Below are 24,085 nucleotides of genomic sequence, written 5' to 3'. Positions count from 1 at the left end.
ATATTTTCTATTATGTTTTAGCAGCTTAAAAAATAATTGCTACCTTCTTCATGAGCAATTAGTTAAATGTTTTTAAGACATTATTGCTGTCTTCTGATAAAACAAAGAAGACTGAATACTTATATTTACCTTCATTTTCCCTCAAACTCCCACTAAAATTACATTATGGTATTTTTCTTTTATCAAAGAATTGGTTGAATAAAGAGGGAAGACATCATTAGGCAAGAAAGAGCTACACATTTTTTTTTTTGGAAGATGCAAAATGAACTGAGTGGTAACTGGATTTAGCAAGGTAGAGAATACTGAAACCTAGTCCCTGAAGAGAGAGATGCCCCATAAAAGTGTACGTTTCATACCATTTAAACATGAAAGCATCAATCAAGGAGGACCAATGCCAAAATAATAAGGATATAAAAACATAATTGCCTTTCAGATTGGAAGGATCCATAAAATGTCCACAGCATAATGTAAGGCATATTATCACAAAATTTTACAACAGTGGTAATAAAGAGAACATCTTTAAAAGCTTTCAGGGACAAAAATAGCAAACCAAATTGTCATCCGACTTCTCAATAGCAATGCTTGGCCCCAGAAGACACAGGAGAAATTCCTTCAAAATTCCAACTGAAGATCACTTCTAACTTAGAATTTTATATCCAATGAAAGAATCAATCAAGATACTTGTAAGGTCTCAGCAGAGAGCTGAGAAAAAGTCTGGAAACTAAGGAGTAAAGACTGGAGCAAGAGGAAAAAGGACTACAGGAGAGAAGTCTCTAAAACCTCTTAAATGAAATAAAGTATAAAATATAAACTAAGACAGAAGAACACGATGTATTTAAGCATATTGAGAGTGTTTAATATATACTTTAAGGCAGGGTTTGGTGAAGCATTAGTGATGGGTACAGAGAAAGCAAAGCAAACAGAAAAACAAGCCAATTATTAATTCTAGAAACAAATTAACAGTTGGCTATTTTATGGCTCTACTGTGAAAAAGGCTAATTAACATAATCATGAAAAAATCAATGCAAAGTATACATTAACCAACATTTGAAATATCTGCCTGCCTGTACTATAAGAATGTGATGGGCCCTGGGTATAAAGCACAATGTCTTAGAAGGAGGTCAAGAGATAATGCCTCAAATTTAAAAACTGAAAGAGAACTATATAAGTATCTTATATATTTAGATATGTAGATCTGTGTACCAAAAGAAACATCTAAGAGTTAAAAGTGGTTCCACATTAAAAGCAGGACAGGAGAAAAAGAAGGACACCATTGCCTTGTGGTACTAATTTGCTTTTTAAACCATATATATTTTTGTTTTGATAAAAATAAAATAATTTTTAAAAGTTTATATGGTAAGGCTATAAGAAAGACAGTCTCAACCTACTGAAAATTTTTTTCTGCTACCTTTTTAAAAGTAATTCAGAAATATTTGTTATAATAAAACATATACTGATCCTCTGACTCAGCAATCTTATTGTCTGGTAAATTATCATAAATAAATGAAAACACTCATACTTATGTATATATGTACAAGGTTGTTTAGTTTATCAGAAAGTGCACGATATTTGTTTATTTCACCAAAAAGTTTGTGGTGGCAAAACTCTGGAAATAATGTAACTGTACTTCAACAGGGGAATAAAAAAATTATGGCATATTCACACTATGGTACAGGTATGCACTTATGGAAAAGTATAACATAGATCTGAATTTATTTGCATGGAGATATGTCCATAATACATTTTAAAATAATAGAAACAAGTTGCTTAAGAATGTGTACTGTACAGTTTAAAGCCACTTTTATAAAGCAATTCAACTCACACATTTTATGTTAGTTTATACAAAGAAAAGGATGCAAACTATTTCAAAGGATGTGAAAAGATACAAACTATTTCCGAGGGAGTAGACTTTGAGATGGCTAAAGGGAGAGAGACTATCTTTCTACATGTCTCTATTTTTTTCATTGTCAAAATAAGTAAATATTACTTCTATAATTTAAATAAATCTAAACTAAAAACATGCAGCTGCTTCCTCCGTGTTTCTTTGTTTAAGGGACTCTGGGAAGGAGATGTCAGCTAACATCAACACACCAGTGTTCAAGTGTGGACAGCGGAAGCAGTGATTGTGATCAATGGTTTTATAAAACACTTCCAGGCATATTGCTATTACGCCACAGGTCATTCCCCAGGAGTTCCCGGGGGGACAAGCCCAGGCACAGGGAAGAGAAATGCAGAAGAGGAGACAGAGAAAACTGTATTTGAACCAGATCCTTCAAAACATTTACTGGCACTTTTGTTAACCTTTTTTGAATAATTTCTCTAATCTGCATCATTACATTATCTAATTTTCCTGGAAATTACCATATCCTATTAAGATCTCATCAGTTAAAAAAAATAAGAACATAGGTTTTTAAAAAAAATCAGTCCCAATCAACCGCCCCAGATAATCATGTGACATGCCCCGCTGCCCACCCTAGCAGCCTTTGCAGAACTCCACCTGAATGTATGCACGTGGGCAAGCCCAGGTGAGACCAGCAGAACTGCCCAGCCCATTCACTGAACCATGAGAAATTATAAATTGTTGTTTTAAGCTACTGAGTTTAGGGGAGGTCATATGCAGCACTACAGAGAAATGAAATGACACCCAAGCTCTTTTCCTCAGCAACTTTTGAGAGAAACTAAGACAAATTTATTTTTATATTTTTGTAGCTTGTGACAATTTGCTACACATGTGATACCCAATTTATCATAGGATCCAAATCTAGGATAAGGAAGGCCACAGTATAATCATGGTCTAATCAACTACACTGGATAATTTCAAAAGATGTTTCGGTAAATAATGCAAGGTGATTTGGGAAGTCATCAGTCCAGTATACAGTCTCCAGATGAGAATCTCTAAAGGTTTCTGATGGATTAAAAACCGTGAGGGACTTCCCTGGTGGTCCAGTGGGTAAGACTCTACACTCCCAGCGCAGGGGGCCCGGGCTCGATCCCTGGTCGAGGAACTAGATCCCACATGCATGCCGCAACTAAGAAGTTTGCACGCCGCAGTGAAGATCCCGCATGCCACAACTAAGACCCAGCACAGCCAAAATAAATATAAATAAATAAATAAATATTAAACAAAACAAAAAACCTTGCTTAGGTCATACTTAGTATTAAAACTCAGGGCTACAGTTTAAATACATTTTCTAAAAAATATCCTCAGGAGACATGGAAAAGAGCAGAACAATATAAACAACATAATATGACCCATATGAGGTGAAAGAATCTGAGATTAGGGACAACCTATAACATCACTGAGACAAAACTCACCCCCAAAGCAGGAGCCCATCCACAGCACCGTGTAGATGAGCATGCTCCATTCATTCATAAAGAGGTCACTACTTCACAAAACAGCCGATTGTATATTGAACAGGGCCTATTTTGAACAATTCTTTATTATATTAATCAAATTCTGACTCACTGATACCTCCACCAATAATTTCCATCTGTGGGTTAAATAATAAATTTACCATTTCCTCCAAATGACTTTTGAGATACTATCTATCTATTTCTTTGAAACCAAAATAATTTCAATTATTTAGATCTTTCAACTCTGTTTTCTAAAATTTAATAAATGCTAATATTCTTTCCTGAAAGTTCCTCCCATACTTTCATTTAAATATGCCAGGAGGTTTCCCAGTACTATAGATATACCTAAAATTGATAACAGTGAATTTATTACTTCATGTCTCCTGCCTTCTGCATTTCCATACTATGATTTTTCAGACATTGTTTTGCCATCTTCATTCTCTCGTATCTATGTAACTTGTGTTTCCTATACACATGCATGGTCTTATCATTTCTTTCCTAAAATTTTAGCAAATATACAGCTATTCCTCTTTGCATATGCTGTGCTAAATGCAACATTAAAAAAAAAATGAGAAATCCTTCCCCGAATACAAAAGCATAAATAAAATTACTGAGGACTGGTTTTAGGTTTTGGTTTTAACTGAAACTAATGTACTTACCTCAATTTTCTCATCTGGATCACAAATTTGAAATGGCTATAAAAGAATCAGTGCACACTATCATGCACAAGGGATTGACAGACAAATGCTCTGCTGGTTCTTTCTGCCAAGACCCTACTCATCATCCTCAACCACTCCACCAGAACCACCACTCCACCAGGTAAACAGTAGAAATGCTTGAACCACAAAGGAAAAAACTTCATCAAACCCTATTTGTCATTATTTTTCCTCTATGACAAATCAAAATTGAAAATTAAAAACATAATATTATCTTGCAGATCTTTGTAGCTATACCAGCTTGCACTGTGTAAGGTGCTTTTTTGTTATCTGAAAATGCACAGCTTCTAAACTGTTATCTCATGAGACTAGGACACATTTTAGCACTAATTAAATCTTAAATTTTCATTTACTCGTTTATTCACTCATTTGTATATAGCACAAAGCACTGTCCTAGGTTCTGGGAGTAAACCAGTGGGAATAAATGTAACAAAATTCCCTGCCCTCATGGGGATGACATTCTACAGGAGCTCACAATCTATTGGATAGGCTAACAGGTTATTTTGTTCTTCACTGGCCTAATTAATATATAGTATCTATTTTTAAGTAAGCTTTAGCAATAGAGATGTTTTTAATGAATGTTAATGATATTTACCCCATATAAAAGTTAATGACTTAATATTATTGTCTTTTTTCCTTTTGAGAACAATCATTTAGAAAACTTTTTATATATATTACATAAATGTTTCTGCCAGACAATACTTCAGTTAAGAAAATATCCTTTTATTCTAAAAGTCCTTTTATTTAGTTTTGTTTTAAAATAAGAAATTGATGTAAAATTTTATCAAATACCATTCAAGTATTATTTGAGATATCATATGACTTTTCTTACTTTATCAATTTGTATAATGTACCAACATACACCTAATGGTAGTCCCAAAAAGGAGAAGAAAGAATATTTGAAGTAATAATGATTGAAAGATATTCCATGAAAACAGAAACCAAAGAGAGCAGGGGTGGCTATCCTAGTATCAGACAAAACAGACTTTAAGACAAAACTTGTTACAAAACAAAGAATATCATACATTGATAAAAGGGTCAATCAGTCAAAAAGATTTAACAATTATTTAACATATACACACCTAACAACAGAGACCCCAAATACATGAATCAAACATTGACGTAACTGAGGGTATAGAGTTCTACAATAATAGTTGGAGACTCTAATACTTCACTGTCAATAATGGATAGAACAACTAAACAAATCAATAAGAAAACAGAGTACTTGAACAACACTATAAACCAATTAGATCTAATAGACATATAGAGAAAAATACACAGAATAACAGCCATACATATTCTTCTTCCAAGTGCACGTGGCACAATCTCTAGTATAGACTATATGTCAGGCCACAAAATAAGTCTCAATAAGTTTTAAAATATTTAAATCATAACAGTATCTTCTCTGGCCACAATGGAATGAATTGGAAAGAAAAAGAAAAAGAAAAACCAGAAAATTCACAAACATGAGAAAATTAAACAACACACTCTTAAACAACCAATGGGTGAAAGAAGAAATCCCAAAGGAAATTAGAAAATATCTTGAGACAAATGAAAATGAAAACACAACATACCAAAATTTATAGGACACAGCAAAAGTGGTGCTCAGATGGGAATTTATAATTGTAAAGCCCATATTAAAAAGCAAGAAACATCTTATACCAATAACTGATCTTTATACCTTAAAGAAGTAGAAAAAGAAGAGCAAACTAAACTCAACCTAGCAGAAGGAAGTAAATCATAAATATTAGAACAGAGATAAGTGAAATAGAAGATACAAAGGTAATAGAGAAAATCAACAAAACTGAAAGTTGATTCTTAAGAAAGATTTTAAAAATTAACAAACCTTTAGCTAGATTAACTAAGAAAAAAGGGAAAAGACTCAAATTACTAAAATCAGAAATGTAATCAAGTCTGTAATCTACAAACTTTACAGAAATGTTTTTAAAAGGGGTTATAAGAGAATATTATGAATATTTAATGCCAATAAACTGGACAACCTAGATGAAATGGAAAAATTCCTAGAAACAAACAAACTACCAAAAGCTACTCAAGAATAAACAAAAGATTTATAACAAGTAAAGACACGGAATCAATGATCAACAACCTCACAACAAAGTCAAGCACAGGACAAGGTGGCTTCATTGGTGAATTCTACCAAACATTTAAAGAAGAACTGACACCAATTCTTCTCAAACACGTCCAAAAAAACAGAAAAGGAGGGAATACATCTAAACCCACTCTATAAAGCCAGCATTGCCGTGACACAAAAGACAAAGATATGACAAGAAAACTACATACCAATATCTCTTCTGAATACAGATGAAAACAATCCTCAACAAAATAGTAGCAAATCAAACTCAGCAGCATATTAAAAGGATTATGGAAACACGAAAGACCTGAATAGCCAAAACAATCCTGAGGAAGAAAATGGAGCTGGAGGAATCAGGCTCCAGGACTTCAGACTATACTACAAAGCTACAGTAATCAACACAGTATGGTACTGGCACAGAAACAGAAATATAGATCAATGCAACAGGATAGAAAGCGCAGAAATAAACCCACGCACCTATGGTCAATTAATCTACAACAAAGGAGGCAAGAACATACAATGGAGAAACAGAGTCTCTTTAATAAGTGTGCTGGGAAAACTGGAAAGCTACATGTAAATGAATGAAATTAGAATATTCTCTAAAACACAAATAAACTCAACATGGATTAAAGACCTAAATGTGAGGCTGGATACTATAAAACTCTTAGAGGAAAACATAGGAAGAACACTCTTTGACATAAATCGCAGCAATATCTTTTTGGATCCACCTCCTAGAGTAATGAAAATAAAAACAAAAATAAACAAATGGGACCTAATTCAACTTAAAAGCTTTTGCACAGCAAAGGAAACCATAAAGAAAACAAAAAGACAACCCACAGAATGGGAGAATATATTTGCAAACAGAGCTACCGACAAGGGATTAATCTCCAAAATATACAAACAGCTCATGCAGTTCAACATCAAAAAAATAAACAACCCAATCAAAAAATGGGCAGAAGATCTAAATAAACATTTTACCAAAGAAGACATACAGGTGGCCAAAAAACCCATGAAAAGATGCTCAACATCGCTAATTATTAGAGAAATGCAAATCAAAACTACAATGAGGTATCACCTCATGCTGGTCAGAATGGCCATCAACAAAAAGTCTACAAACAATAAATGCTGGCGAGGGTGTAGAGAAAAGGGAACCCTCCTATGCTGTTGGTGGGAATGTAAATTGGTACAACCACTATGGAGAACAGTATGGATGTTCCTTAAAAAACTAAAAATAGAGCTACCATATGATCCAGCATTCCCACTCCTGGGCATATATCCACAGAAAACCATAATTCGAAAAGATACATGTACCCCAATGTTCATAGCAGCACTATTTACAATAGCCAAGACATGGAAGCAACCTAAGTGTCCATCGACAGAGAAAAGGATAAAGAAGATGTGGTACGTATATACAATGGAATATTACTCAGCCATAAAAAAGAATGGAATAATGCCATTTGCAGCAACATGGATGGACCTAGAGATGATCATACTAAATGGAGTAAGTCAGACAGAGAAAGACAAATATCATACGATATCACTTATATGTGGAATCTAAAAAGATGATACAAATGAACTATTTACAAAACATAAACAGACTCACAGACTTGGAAAACAAACTTATGGTTACCAAAGGGGAAAGGTGGGGGGAGGGATAATTAGGAGTTTGGGATTAACATATACACACTATTATACATAAAATAGATAATCAACAAGGACCTACTGTATAGCACAGAGAACTCTACTCAATATTCTGTAATAACCTATACGGGAAAAGAATCTGAAAAAGAATGGATAGATGTATATATATAACTGAATCACTTTGCTGTACACCTGAAACTAACACAACACTATAAATAACTAAAATCAACTATAAAATTGTAAATCAACAATAAATCAACTATACCCTATATAAAATAAAAATCAAATTTAAAAAAGTATTTATAAGCTGTTCCCATGCAATAAAAACTAAAACTAATAAGTGAACTCATAAAAAAAGGATTAAACATCATGACCAAGTGGGATTTATCCATGAATTCAAAAGTTATTTAACATAAGAAAATAATCGGTGTAATAATTATGTTAATATAATCAATTTTAAAATGCATGATTATTTTGATTGATGAAGAAAAAGGCTTTTGACAAAATTCAACATTCTGTCATAATAAAAGCTCCCAATAAACTAGGAGTAGAAGGGAATGTCTTCAATATGATAGAAGACATTTATGAAAAACTCACAGCTAACATCATGTAGATCAGTAAAATAATAAAATTTTCCCCTTAAGATGAGGAACAAGAAAGGATGCCTGTTTTCATCACTTCTAGTCAATACTATTAAAATTTCTATCCAGACCAAGTAGGCAAGAAAAAGAAATAAACAGCATTCAAATTGGAAAAGGAAAAGGAAAACTATCTCTACTTGCAGACGGCATGAACTTATATGTAGAACAGCCTAAAGAATCCACAAAAACATGGTTGCAGCTAATAACAAGCTCAGCAAAGTTGCAGGATATAAGATCAATACTTGAAAATCAGTTGTATTTCTAAACACTACCAATGAACAATTGGAAAAAGAAAATAAGAAACAATTCCATTTACAATAGCATACAAAAGAATAAAATACTTAGGTATAAACTTAACCAAGAAGGTGCTAGTCTAGTACACTGAAAAGTACAAAACACTGTTCAAAGAAATTAAAGAAGACAAATAAATGTAAAGGCATCCCATGTTCATGAATTGGAATCCTTAACAATGTTGAGATCACAATAATCCCCAAATGATCTATTAACAGAATGTATTTCCTATTAAAATCTCGATGACCTTTTTTAGCAGAAGTGGAAAAGCTGATCCTAAAAATCACGTGGAATTGCAAAGGATCCTGGATAGCCTAAATAATGTTGAGAAAGAAAAACAAAGGTCAAGTACTCACACTTTCCAATTTTAAAACTCATTATAAAGCTTCTGTAATAAAAATAGTGTGGTACTTATATAAGGATAGGCATATAGAATAGTGAAATAGTACTGAGAGTCTAGAAATAAATACATTCATTGTCAACTGCTTTTCAACAAGGGTGCCAAGACCATCATTTAATGAGTAAAAAATAGTATTTTCAATAAATGACGCTGTCCAACAAATGGACAACTCAATATCCACATATAAAAGAATGAATTTAGACCCCTACCTTACATCATAAACAGAAACTAACTCAAAATGAATCAAAGACCTAAATTTAAGAACTAAAACTATGAAACTCTTAGAAGAAAACATAGGGGTAAATCTTTATGGTCTTGGATTAGGCAAGGGTTGACACCAAAAGCACAAGAAAAAAAAAGAGAGAGAGAGAGAAATAGATAAATTGGGCTTCATCAAAATTAATAACTTGCATATCAAAGAATACTATCAAGAAAGTGAAAAGACAATCTACAGAATGAGAGAAAATATCTGTAAATCATATATCTGATAAGGGTGTAGGATCAGAATATATAAAGAACTCTTGAAACTCAAGGAAAAAAAGAGTAACAACTTACTTTAAAAAATGAACCAAGGATCTGAATAGATATTTCTCCAAAGAAGATATACATATGGCCAAGAAGAACATGAAAGGATGCTCAACATCATTAGTTATCACAGAAATGCAGATCAAAACAACGAGATACCACTTCACACCCATTTGGATGGTATAATATTTTTGTTATAAATAGAAAAAAACAAATGTTGGTGAGAATGTGAGGAAACTGAAAACCTCTTACATTGCTGGTGGGAATGTAAAATAGTACAGCCTTCATAAAAAACAACTGGCAGTTCTCCCAAAAGTTTAAACATACAACATGACCCAGCAATTCTACTTCAAGGTATATACTCAAAATAATAGATAATGAGTGTTCAAACAGTTACTTGAGCATGAATGTTTACAGCAGCACGATTCATGATAGCAAAATGTAGAAACAACCAAAATACCCTACAATAGATGGATGGATAAACAAAATGTGGTATATCTATACAATGGAATGTTATTCAGCCACAAAAAAGGAATGAAGTTCTGATACCTGCTGCAATGGGAATGAACTGTGAAAATATGAATATTATGCTGGGTAAAATAAGCCAAACACAGAAAGATCACACATTATATGATTCAATTAATATGAAATAACCAAAATAGGTAAATTCACAGAAACAGAAAGCAAGTTCCCAGGGGCTGGTGGGAGGTAGAAATGTTGAGTGACTGTTTATTTGTTACAGAGTTTCCTTTTCTGATGATAAAATGTTTTGGAACTAGAAAGAGGTTAGGGTAGCACAGTATTCTGAATGTACTGAATGCCACTGAATTGTACATTTTAAAATGGTTAATTTTTGTTATGCTAATTTAACCTAAAAAAAAGCATTTTAGAGTGATTTGTTATGAAGCCATGGTAACTAGAACATCTCTAAAACTTTTTGCCTCTCCAAGGTCACAAAGTTATATTTGTATGTTTCATTTTAGAAGTTTCATTGTTTTTGTTTCCATCTTTAAGTCTATGACCCATCTCAGATTGATTTTCAGTATGAATTAAGGTAGGGATCAACTTGAATTTTCCATATGAATGTCCAATGTTGAAGGGATTTTTCTTTTCCTACTGTATTGCTTAGATGTCCTTGTGGAAAATCATTTGACCGCATATGTAGGTCTATTTTTAGACTCTTTATTAAATTCAATTGATCTATTTGTCCATCCTTTCACCAAAATCACACTGTCTTGATAACTGTAGTTTTATAAGACTTGAAGTCAGGTAGGGTAAATTCTCCAAACTAGTTCATGTTTTTCAAGATTGCTTTAGATAATCATGGTTCTTTCCCTTTCCAAATCAATTTAAAATAATACTGTCAATTTCCATGGGTCAAATACCTGCTAGATTTTGGATAGGGATTGTACTTATTTCAATAGGAGATGGTTATTTATTTCTCTGTTCCTCTTTTCTTGCCTTTGTTTTGGGAGAATAAATCAAAAAATTTGGGGCATCCTATTTTAATAAATTTATTAACTTTTTATTTATGCTTTTTTGTGCTTCTTTTTAGTGGTGCTTTACATATTACAATATACAGCTTTAACTTACCATGGTCTATGTTCAAAAGATATTCTATTACTTCAGGAATAATTTATGTTTCAACAATATATTTCCAATCAATAACTCTGAATCCTATAATCTTACTGTCATGTATAAATATACTATCTCTACATACATCATTAAACATTCATGATACTCTGTTATTAATTTCCTTTAAAGAGTTAACAGTCCAATGGAACCAGAGGTTGAGAGTAGGTCACCTGAACAGAAAAAGATATCAGATGCCAGTCCACCAGTAACATTTTGTGGCTACACAGCATCCCATAAATAGCAAAGGCTCTGCAAAATGAAAGGCTTTACAGCATTCTACCCTCAAGGTGATGCGATCCAGGACTCAGCCCTTTAAAATAAGCCCCTAGGGTTATGGATTTATCATTGGGAGAGGGGGAGAGAGACAGACAGAAAGACATTTCCAAGGTAGAAAGGGAAATGTGAGACTGAGAACTGATTGATTTCATTTTTCATTTATTCCTTTACATTTTTTTCATTCAACACTTATTAATTGAGCCAGGAACTGTACTGGACATTACTGGGAATATGGTTGTGAACAACACATTTAAATTTTAAACTTGTATATTTTTTTAAATGTTGGGACCAAATTTTATAAACCAAACTGGTGAAGCAGGATAATTTAGCTACAATCATAATTTTAAAAGAACATTTGTAGTTTGTAGTACCTCACATAATTCTCACAAGAACTTTGTGGTTGATACAATACTTTTTATGAGTACCACTATATAAATAAAGAAACTCAAGGAGTTAATTTCAGTCATTTTCACAAATGACCCAAATTCAGATTCCAGTTAGCACATACCGATTTTTCAAATTTTTCAAACAAAAATAAATATTTTCTACCTATTCCTTTTCCTGTTTAAATTAAAATCAAACATCTCACTCTGTAACAACCACAAGAAACTGATGTGTAAGGACAGCTTTCAAGCTCTCTTGTCTTCCAAGAATAACTGACTTGCTACAAGATCCTAAGCTACATGACAGGTTTATGCGTACGTGGTGGTAACAGAGCACTGGAAAAACTTAGTGGCTAGAAAGGCAGTCGGAAAGGAGGAGAGGCATTGAGAGAGAAGGGGTACTTCTCATCGTGGGAGAGAATAAATATACAAGCTTCAGTAATAAATGGGCAGGGCTTCAGAGAGATCCTGGGTGAAGGATTTTTTTTTTAATTTTGTTAAATGTTTTGAACAGAAATCTTCTTTGCTTTCCCTCTAAAATATTTAATTTGCTTTTATGTCCTTTATTAAATGTAGGGTTGGTATTGCTCTGAATGTGATAAAACACTGCAACTGTTCATGAGAGGCAAGGGACCTGCTCCACGCAGTTTACATTCTTAAAAGAATATTATACTCAAAAGGATCTAAATCGATTACACATGCTTGAGAATATGAGTGAGTAGCTATATATAAATAAAGCTCAATGTTAATGCTGAAACAAATGTGAAATTCATTAGAATAGCCAGAATATCAGATAAAAAGTTTAGCTTCAATTCTTACCTTTTCTTCATTTTACTAACACACACTTACATACATTAAGTAATATATGAATGACAAACTTCCTTACATGATTTTGATTCTGGTGATGGTGGAGAAATATTAGACACAGCAAGGTCGCTTTTTGACTTTTTAGGCTTCTTTGCATTTAACTGCCAGGGTTTATCATAGTTTCTGAATTCCCTTCTTGTTCCTTTATGTTCTGTTAAAACAAAAAAAATACATATAAAAATAGTAAGTGATTTCATGATTGGTCAAAAACTAAATCCATGAAGTAATTAGATATACCTGGCAAAAGCTATGTCATCTCATACCAAAATAATGCAAATGTCCCACAGTATTACTTGCTTTATTTCTCCTGTAAATTTGAGTTTTGAATTTGATATGAATTAGCTTATATATTAATATGATTAAGATCATGTTAAACTGTGAAATTATTCGAAAGTCTTTTTAAGGCACAGATTACTTAAAATAACACTCTATAAATGGGTGTCATGGAATAAAGCCTTGTATTCTGTTGTAAATAAAAACAGCTAAATGTTTAAGTAAATTTTACTCATTTGATGCTACCTTATCTGTATTCACTATGGCACATAAAACCACTGGTGCTCACCTACATTTCCTCCATAGTATCCCTCATTTTTTCCACTGTTCTGTTCAAGAAAGAGTAGTTCAACCACCTTTACTGAAAGCTGTAGTTCCCCTTCAAAGGTGGTCAGTGTCATACCAACTTCCAAATGAAATGATCTTTCCAGGAGTTCCTCTCTCTTAACTTCTTTGCATTCCATATTTTTAGACAGACTTATACTGTGGAATTTTTTCTTCTCTTATTCTCAGGGCATTACATTCTCCTCATCCCCATATCACCTATCTAACTGTTCCTTCTCTGTCTTATTCATGCTTTCTTATCTTTTCATCTGTATGACATTCCTTAGTTTCCTTCTGCCTTCTTGTTTAAATTTAAACAGCTTCAAATCATCCCAGCTCTATGGATGACTCAAAAATCTTTCTCTGACTACCCACTTATAAATACCAAGTAGACATCATGAAATATTATAGGGATTCCTCAAATTTTCATGTTAAGTTTGTACTTAATGAGCTGTTATCCAATTTTTCTACTTCCAACATCCCATTAAATACCAAAAGAGGCACAAATATTCTAAAACACTAGGAACAGAAATATTGGTCTATATTCTGCCAGAACCCAGGAAGTATTTCCATAGATAGAACTAAGACAAAAGATCGGCATATCAGAAAGAGACTGAAAAATCTCTAGACATCCACAATGCTTGCCCCTACCTCAGATTCATCTCCTCATATTGTTTCACAATCTATCAGAATTTGTCGTTTTACATACAAACTAGAACCGTACTTTCTTCTAGTGCAACATAGCTAAAAGAATAAAAAATCATGGACACAAAGCATAGCACCTCATGATACAAAGAAAAACTAAAAGGAGCCAGAAACAATGATATATTGGATTTTGTGGCTTTTTCAATTCTCCACTATTGGAAAGAAAAAAAAATCCACATTAATGTAAATATTCCAGTAATGATATTGTTCTTATTTAGGCGGTTAAAAAGAGATGAGAGACAGAAAGTCACTTGTCAGTCTAGCAGAGACCTACAGGATTTGACTGATACTGGAAATTTTAGTAGCAACCATGATTTCACCTGTCTCCCCCAAATTTTTGAAAACTAACTAAACGGTTCCAAGCTATATGGTGAGGGAACAAAAAAGAAGAGTCTACCTACACTATTTATTGACAAACCTGAAACTAGACAGAACATTCCTCATTTAAATTCAAATAAACAGAAAATAAATATCATTTTAAGAAGGAAGATTCAGTATAAAAAACAAAAATACATCATTCAAAATATAGAGGAAATTCACAGTTTGGGGAAAGATTTACTATGAAAAAACCTTTAAATTTTAGAATGTGGCTATTTTATCTTCTTAATAAAAATAAAAGAAAATAGACTCTGTGAAGCAGAAAGAAATGAGAAAAGAGATAAAACTATAAAAATATAACTGCTAAGAGAAATTAAAGAAGATAAGGAAACACTGACAGGAAGCTAAAATGCAATATGTACCAACATTTAAATTTGTGTACAAAGCGAGAAAGAGAAAACCAATACTACAGAGAACTAAATCAGTGACACAGAGAACATGCTTGACAAACCTCCCTAGAAGTTATCAATAAAGAAAACTCAATTTATACATAGTTGATTTTCTTGAAGAAGAAATCAAAACAAACACAACAGAAACATTAAGTACACAAGAAGAAAACTGTTCTAGGCTGAAGACCTGGGTTTGCTAATTGAAAGGATTCACTGAATAAAATGAAAAATTAAAGAAAAAAGACAAACATCTAGATGTAGTCCCAGTAAAACTTTGGAATATCAGAAATAAAGAAAAAACAAATCCCGTAAGTATTTAATAACAGAATATCGAAAAATGAGTAAAAACAAGGTTGCTTTCAATTTTCTCCTAGACATTAAATGACAGACTTCTGAGAAAATGTTATGTCCCAAGATGCTGGATACATTTAAAAGCAAAAAGAGGGCACCTTCAGATACTTTCAAAAAGTACTGACCTATATATTTTGACGATTGAGACATTTTCTAACTAATTAGAAAAAGCACCAAAAGAAATAATTCAAAATTACAGTTACAGTTTAAACTGGCATTATTTACTGTCACCTGAATTATACCTTCATCAGTTAATATTCACATCCAAGAATTAGTCTATGCTTTTCTTCTCCCTCCTGCCATACCCTTCCCTCTAAAATCTTTCCTCTTCACCTCCTGGGGCATACGTTCCACGGTAAACAAACAGCCCTCTATCTTCAAATCCCCTCCTTCAAGTCAGAAGAGCCACTCATTCTTTCCACAAGGGCACTCCCTCCTCTGCAGTTTCCTGGAATGAAGGGTGTTCATTCCCCCACGCGTCAGCTGCCATAGACTGCGTTTCTCTGGTCCATCCACGTTAAGCTGAAAGCTTCTCCTCTCTTGCGGTAAGTGCTGCCTGTCTACACTGCTCACCCCTCTTCATTACTGCATCTTTCTGCTCCTGATTTCTGCCGCAGCCCTACTCGAGACACTGGCACCGTCACCCTTGACCTTTTAACAGCGAGAATGAAACCCTGGTGACCTCTTAATCCTTAAACAAACCATGCACTGAACCTCATACTTCACTGCCCTCCTCAACTCTAAAGAGCTTCACTTCCCTGGACATCAGACAACCCCAAACTCAGGTCACCCACAGACGTCCTCATCATCTGGAATCATTCCACCTCAAAAGTCTTCATCCCAAATATCACAGTTTCCCTGTCCTTCTCAATCTTTCATGTTTTCACCACACCTCCCCTTATACAGGCCTCTCAAAGGTTTTTAGCTCTCTGCCTTGCTTTTTATGTCTAAACTGTTTCCTTGCTCCCTACCCTCTCATACCAGACCACGTGCTTTGATCACTTGCACAGTTTACCCACAAATACCCTCAGCTCCTTCGCAGTACCGCTCTTCCAGGCTCCATCCTCACTAGGGTACAACTACAGTTCTCATCCGTCTCTCAAACAGCTTTCCTGTCCCTCCTCCCAGCACTTCTGGGCACTGTGGGGAAAAATCACAATCTTGCCCATGGTTTCCATGATTAATTCATGTCTTCAACTTCAGATAAGCCCCAGAACTGCTTTAGTCTTTTTTATTTTCCTTTGCCAACTCTTTTTTTCTTCCCCATGGGGACTTTTCACAATTAATATCATTCACTTCAATCTCCCCTATTCAATCCCCAAACCTCTTGCCCTCAGCAAACAACCTCACTTCCTAATAAACAGGCAGAATTTAAGGCAAAAGATATCATCTCACCCTTGCCTTCTGCTAGTCCATCTCCCTATTCTAAATTTGACCACAACTCCTTCCATTCTCCCACTCACATGGTTTTATTGTGTACAATCCTGAATGCCATACCTGCGACTCCTGCCTTAACCCACTCCCAGAGTTTTAGACTCCTATCCAACAGCCTGCTGGAATTATCTACTAAGATACCCCACAAGAAATTCAAATTCATCCAAAGGAACTGGACTTATTATGGGTCTTCATAAATTTAGTCCCGTGTTCCCAGCTTGCTTTATTAAACAAGCACTAAGCCATTACCCTAGTAAACTGGGAGTTACAACAATCTCCTTCCCTCTCCAAGCAATGAGTCATTAAGTACTTGTGCTAGTCAGAATTCTAAAGTGATCCCCTTGATATCTGTCCCTTGATGTTATGCCCTAAATAATTCCCTCCCCTTGAGCGTAGACAGGACCTTTGACTTGCATCAAACCAACAGAATATGGCAAAGGTAATGGGATGTCAATGCCATGATTACACTGTATTATATAAGATTCCATCTTAGTAAACCTGAATGAAAGAAATTCCCTTACTTGTTAAAGAAATAAGCTGCCATGATGCAAGAGTCATGTGGCAAAGAACTGTGGGCTGTGCCTATTTGCTGAGAGCAGGCCCTGGCTGAGATCCAGCAAGAAAACAGGGACCTCAGTCACACAGTTGCGAGGAAATTAATTCTGCCGACAACCTGAATGAGCTTGGAAGCAGATTCTATTCCAGCCTCCAACACCTTGATTTGCAGCTTTGTAGATTAAACAGAAGATCTAGTTAAACCCTGCACAGACTTCTGACCTGTGAAAAACGTGAGATATTAAATGTCTGCTGATTAAAGCTAGAGAATTTAATACACTACTGTCTCTCCAGATATGATAATTTATAAATATGGGCTCATATGAGCTTCAGTGAGCTCATAGATGTTTATCTGGTCCACCTTCAGAAGAATGGTGCCTTCTTTGCACCTACAAACCAGAGCCTATGCCTAAGAGCCACCTTACTAAGAATCTAACGATAAGAAAGTGAGGCCAAGAAAAACCAAGAGTCCCCTCTTTTGTGTACCAAAAGCTCATATTCTAGTTCCCTGTATGCAGCAGAGAACTTCTGTATGGATAACTAACACCAGAGTTGTCTACATTCTTCAGAGGATACCCTATTCCCTACCCACTTTAGGCACCAATGTGAGAATACAGCCAAAGAAAACCAAAATCCTTTCACAGGATCCCATAGAGCATGAAGAGAAGAGAAGCGATGGTGTTCTCCCCAGGAGCATCTGGAATCCTGTCAGTCAGATACCGTGGGAGTCAGGTGAGGAGTCAGCTAACCAAGCAACAGGTCTGGGGAGAGAGTGGGGATTTGGGTTTGGAAGTAAATACTAATACCAAACTAACAGACCAGGGTGTAGAAGAAATAAGCTGTCAGACACACATTTTATAAATAAAAATCGAAGTCACGTCTACCCAATTGTATCACCAGTGCTTACTGGGGAGGTAAGGCTATTGCATACTTGGTAAGGCTGGTTCCCCAATAGAGTGAATAAAGCTTCCTCAGGTTGAATTTACTACATAAGGTAAAATTAGAACTGAGGGAAACAGAGAGTAATTATCCATTTGGGTTACAAAAAAGGTAACTCTGTAGAAATCTACTGTCTACCTTTCTACACAGATGAGCTCCATAAGCACTTAATTCAAATTCTTCATAAAAAGATAAGAAATTTAAAATAATTCGTTTTAATTCATATGAAAGCTTTTCATGCAAATCTGAATCTTATTTCTATTCAGATTGAATACAGAGAAGCTCTTATTTTGAAGCTAATACATAACAATATATTCAAATTCAAGAAGATTTTTTGACAAATTTTAGCATACAGATGAAGTCTCCGATGAATACATGAAACCCTAGGTGACCGCCTAGATTTACTCATTATAAAGAGAAAGACTTTCATAAATTTTAGTTTAAATGTATTAACATTAACTGTAAAATATATTTTTCATTTACCTAATGTTTCACTTTCGGCCCAGAGAGCTGCAGATCCAGATAAAGTTCTTTGAAGGTGTCCACGGTTTCCTTGTTTAGACTGAAGATGGTCAATGAGAAATGGGATTGGCTGGTCAGGGGTCTCAGTAATTAACTTGGTCATTAATTCCTGAAGGCAAAGTAAAGCATATGTTTACATCTAATCATAAGAGCAAACACGTCTGTATAACTTATTACTGCCAAGCACGACCACTAATTTAATCCTCATAATAATCTTTTCAGGCAGGCACAAGTTACTGTCCTCATTTCGAGGAAACTGAAGTGCAGAGAAGTAAACTATGTTACACAGCTAATACATGGCAAAGCCAAGATATATTTATTTTTATTATTATATTTGTCCAAAAACATACTAGAAATTTATTCTAGAAAGAATTTTCAATTTCAGTTTACTATTTTGAGAGATGCCATTATATATTAACTTTTCAATAAACCTCATCATATGCCTTATATACCAATATCATTTTTCTTTCTTAACTATATATAAATATCCCTAAATGAAGAAAATATTGTTGGAATGAAAGAAACAAGTAACAAGTCACAGCTTCACAGAAACCAAAAAATGTCTTAAACTGGTTCTCCAACAGAAGTTCCTTTTTCCAAAAGCCCTGATAGGTATTCACTCTTTCTTGTTCTTGTTCTTTCTTTCTTTTTTGTAAGGAGTGAAGCAATGGAGAGTCCCATTTTTAGACAGCTCTAATGATGCTTTAAATTGGGGAGAAATCTGCTTAAGGGTCATATCTACACATTGTTTTTGCCAGTCAGGAACAGCAAGAGCAAGTGCCAATTTGTGGTCCATTAGAATCCCCAGACTGTTCTCCGATGAACAGCTGCCAAGCCAACTGAACATCACTTTGTGCTGTGCAATTGGGTTTGTGAACTTGCATGCACCACTTTAGATTCATATTAGTCACATTTCATCATGTTGGGTTTAGCCCAGAATTCTAGTTTGTCAATTGTCATTTTAAGTTCAGATTCTGTGAGAGGCAGTGGTTCTAGTGATACACTGGGTATCAGGTATTAGGACTGCTAATGGAAGGGATACTGGAAATTCCCCATCCCATTGTCTTTTTTTGTTGGTGGCCTATTTCCTTTGCCTTGAATGCTCTTTTCCGGGATGTTCAGATGGCTGGCTTGTCACCATTCAGTCTCTAATGATATCTTCTTAAAAAAGCTTACCCTAATGAATCTTCATAAGCTTTTATCACTTCTTTATTTTCTTCGCAGTATTTAGCACTCTCCAGAATCATCTCATTTAATATTTGCTCATCTGTTTGTGCCTGACTCTTCTCCCCCGCTACTACAGCACTAAGACCAAGGACTGGCCTGGTTTGATCTCTACTCTCTCCTTAGGGTCTAGATTCTACCTAGTTCATAGGTGGTGTTGAATGAATGAATAAATATTTGGTTTACCGACCCCAGGTAAATATTAGAAATTTAAATCCCTTATTGTCCTAATAAACAACAATTAAAGCATCCATAGATTTCTTAGCCCAGCAAAACACACTCTTCTGAACTCCTACACAAGAAACTGCTGTCATATCTCAGGGATATTTGTTGACATTTATAATAGTCTAGGAACACATGGATTTATCTGAGTAGAGACTAAATGGATTTTATAGATGACAAGATTCCAAGTTGATCTCGGAGACATGGTTAAAATAATTCAAGGTATTTCAAAAACGTGCAGACTGAACATAAAGTTGGAACTAAAAAGAGGAAAGGATTTCTACTACGAACACACTGTGAAGCAAAATATTTGTCAGACAAATGTAAGACGTTTTTATATTCTAAAAAACAGGTAAGCAAACAACCAGTTGGCAAAGGTCTTCTTCACTTCTGTTATTTAGTCTTAATTATTATGGTTATAACTTAAGAGGTCATTCCTCTACATGGTAGAGCAATGCAAGGTTCAATTAAAACCCAATTACACAGAAATGGAACATAATTTAAAACATTTTAGATTTTGCTACTGTAAAAAAGATGCATTATATTCTATTTAAATTAACTGTACATTACAAAAGCTATGAGAAAATAGAAAAATAAATAGAAGGACCAACTAGATTACTCTTGTCACAGAAGGCCTGGGCACTCCGATAAAGCAAAATTAGGTCAGATAACAGGGCTTTAAAGCTAAAGCAATTTCTACCCTGAAATCTCTGAAGATCTCATGCACTTTTTAACTTTCAAGTTAGATGGAAAGTTTCTGGGTTTTTTTCCTTTTAAAATAAACTGAAGTGTCCCTATATTGTCTTTAGAAGATGGACCATACAGTCATACTAGACCAAGTAGTCACTGTTAATTTTTTTTAAATAGCATCCGTCTAGTAGCTAGTTTTGCATACCCTTATATTCCATGAATGAATATACGAGATTAACAGGACAAAAACCGTTATAAACAAAATGAAAAGAGCTAATTTTGCAATAAGGTGTATTGGGTATCTTGGTTGATCAAGAGTCTAGTTCTAGATTATTGCATTTAAAAGAGGAATTACCCTGCCTCTCACTCAATCCATGTATATCCACTGGCATTCGGACTTTAATGATTCTGAGGACTTAAACTCTTTCCCAGACGTGAACATTTTAAATCCTTAGATTTGCAAAGATGCTACCGGCAATAAAAAGGCTGGTTTTCCCCACTAGGACTGAGACACACAGAGATAGAACCGAGGGGCCAACAGATCGAGGAGATGAGAAAGGAGCCGCGCACCTTGAAGGTCAGGTGGGAGAGAGACACCCGACCGCAGAAGGTGGTCAGGGACCGGCCACCATAAGGAAAAGAGTATTCCAGAAGAGGGGGCCAATGTCGGGGATGGAGGCCGAACGCCGTTAGGGAATGTTCTGTGCTTCCGGGGAGGGAGAGCGGGGCTCATTTACTATTCTCACCCTGAGCGTAAGAGTTGTGCCATGGAACTCCTGGGTGTCAGAGCCGGACCAACAGACCGACGCTGCATCCGGCTTTCCCCTACTGGGCCACCCGTCGCCCGCGCGGACGCCAGCCGGCGCGGCAACAACGCGCTCCGCCGACGCTGCCCGCTCTGCCGGACGGCGGCCCCGCGCAGGCGCACTCGGGGGCGCGGACTCCGGCGCAGAGGCGGTTCCGGGGGACCCCGCCCGTCCGTCCCGAGCCCTAGCGGTGCCCGAGCGCCTGAGAGCAGGCTCCCCAGCAAGGGTCCCTGGGGTGTCTGTCACCCTCTTCCTGCCCCGGAATGCAGTCGCCCCCGCAGCTGTCCCGAGGGAGATACACCGACGTGGCTTTTTGGCCGCTGCCCCAAGCCTGTCCCGGGACGCCGTCTGCAGAGCCCGGGAACCGTGCCACGCTCTGGATGGCGACCCCAGCGCCCCGGGAGCTGGCTGCAGTGTGCCAGGGTATCCCTGTATCTACTGAATCGTGTCTGGAGCCAGAAACCCCACCCTCCTGCCTTGCCCACCACACCAGAGACTTCAGCCTCAGACCCAATGAGGATGCTTCCCAGCTCGGAGGACCAGGAAGACCAGGGCCGGGTCCCCGCCTGACAGTTCTGTGACAAGAGCCCTCCCCAGAGCTCAGGCCTTAGGCTCAGAGGCTGCCCTGAACTTTGGCAAGAAGGTTTGGAGGGTACCCGCCTGAGCAGCTTCTACTAATACCCTTGCCTGTCAACCAGGAATCAGGCCTGTAGTGTGGGCCGCCCTCCTCATTTGCTCCTTCGGTGGTTTTCAAGCTTTCCTTTAGCCAAGGATCTAATACCCTTGCCTGTCAACCAGGAATCAGGCCTGTAGTGTGGGCCGCCCTCCTCATTTGCTCCTTCAGTGGTTTTCAAGCTTTCCTTTAGCCAAGGATCCCTGGGAGGTTTTGGCTGTGGGCATAAATAAATTGAAACAATGGAAATGGCAATAGCACTCCTGTCCGGGAACAAAAACATCGTGGAAATTTTAGGCCAAGGGCTTGGGAATTGATAAAATAAAGGTATTAATTTTAATATGACCCTGTTTGCACTCAAAGGCTAGTTAAAGATGGGGCATTCAAGTTGCAAACAAAATATATTAGCAGCTGTCCTCAACAGAGGATTTAACTCATAGTTAATTGATATCAATAATATTACCGATGTAAGCGAGATGCGATAGAAGAAACAGGATAAGGCAGCGATTAGACACAGAGGCTTTGAAATCCTATGGACACTTTTTCAAATCACTCGTCTTCTACTTAGTAGCTGTATGACTTTGGGCAAGAAACTTAATCACTTTAACGTTCAATACTTCATCTACTAAATGTGGATGATAATAGTACCTACATGATACGGTTGCCAGGAGGATTAAATAAGATAATGATCGCAAAGCATTCATAAAGTGCTTGGGATATATGTAGCCTATTGTGATGGGTGGCCTAACATTTTCTTCTAAGGCTGGGAACTGTTTCCCAGAATCTTCTTTATATGATCTGGGTTAGAGTACAGTATCCCAATGTGAGGAATTCATAGAAGACTTAGAAAGTAAGAGAAGCAGAAAAAATTATTCTCTGGAGTTGATTGCAAGCAGATGTGACGGCAGATGAGGCATTCACATCACCTTCCCAGCAAATCTGTGGAAACCTCCACTGCAGACTGGGATAGCTGTAGGAGTGGTACAAAAGTACTGGAGAACTGCAGCAGCTTCCAGGCAAGGAATTGAAAACCACTTGCTTTGGATATCCAGGTGGTGATTTTCAGGGTGGGCTCCTGCACCTTTGTTGACAGACAGCTCCCCGACCTTCAGCATTTCCCTGGCCTCTGCACCCCGACCTAACTCTCCATCATGCAAACTTATTTGTATTAAACTCTATATGACCCAGATACGGAGTGGCTTCTGTTTTCCTGACTAAACCCCCCTTAATGATCTACCCAAAGGTGGTGTTAGCTAATATTTTCAAGTTTATTATTACTTTTATATATTTCTATATTATTTTTATATATTTCTATGTTTATTATTACCACTACTGTTATTACCATTTTTATCAGATATTTTTATAGCATATGTTTTTGATAGACTATGTACATTGCATCTTTTTATTGGCTTTATTTTTTCTGATTATAAAACGAATGCTCTCTTAATACAGTTTATTATAAACTGCAGTCTTTAACTTCATGAATATACTATATATTGAGACAGCCCCTTCATTGATATGTTTCCTTTTTTGTTAATTATAATTCTGTTACCAATTCAAATATATTTATTTTTAAAACATAAATATATAGGAAGATAACATTATTTTTAAAAATTTTGAAAAACAATCTAGAGAACATAAATCATTAATTACTGACTGCAAATTTGTATTATACATCATGTGAATACATGGAAGTTAGGGCTATTATAACCTTGTACTATATAGAGCATGGCCATAATTAATAAGTTGGAGAATGAATGCTAACTAAATAGCAATAAT

The 24,085-nt window shown here is 35.9% G+C and overlaps 1 protein-coding gene across 1 annotated transcript in view; it reads right to left on the bottom strand.

Annotated features, from left to right (window-relative positions):
• The window catches only part of C17H8orf34 (chromosome 17 C8orf34 homolog), a 106,994-nt gene that overhangs the window by 38,512 nt on the left and 44,397 nt on the right, over positions 1–24,085 (bottom strand). The window contains 2 exon segments of the mRNA XM_061171581.1: positions 12,841–12,972; positions 18,653–18,800. Of these exon segments, the coding sequence (XP_061027564.1) occupies positions 12,841–12,972; positions 18,653–18,800 (280 nt within the window).

The sequence above is a fragment of the Eubalaena glacialis genome, chromosome 17, assembly GCF_028564815.1.
Source record: "Eubalaena glacialis isolate mEubGla1 chromosome 17, mEubGla1.1.hap2.+ XY, whole genome shotgun sequence".
NCBI lineage: Eukaryota > Metazoa > Chordata > Mammalia > Artiodactyla > Balaenidae > Eubalaena > Eubalaena glacialis.
The sequence above is the reverse complement of the archived record's forward strand: the minus strand, read 5'-3'. Positions and strand labels throughout refer to the sequence as shown.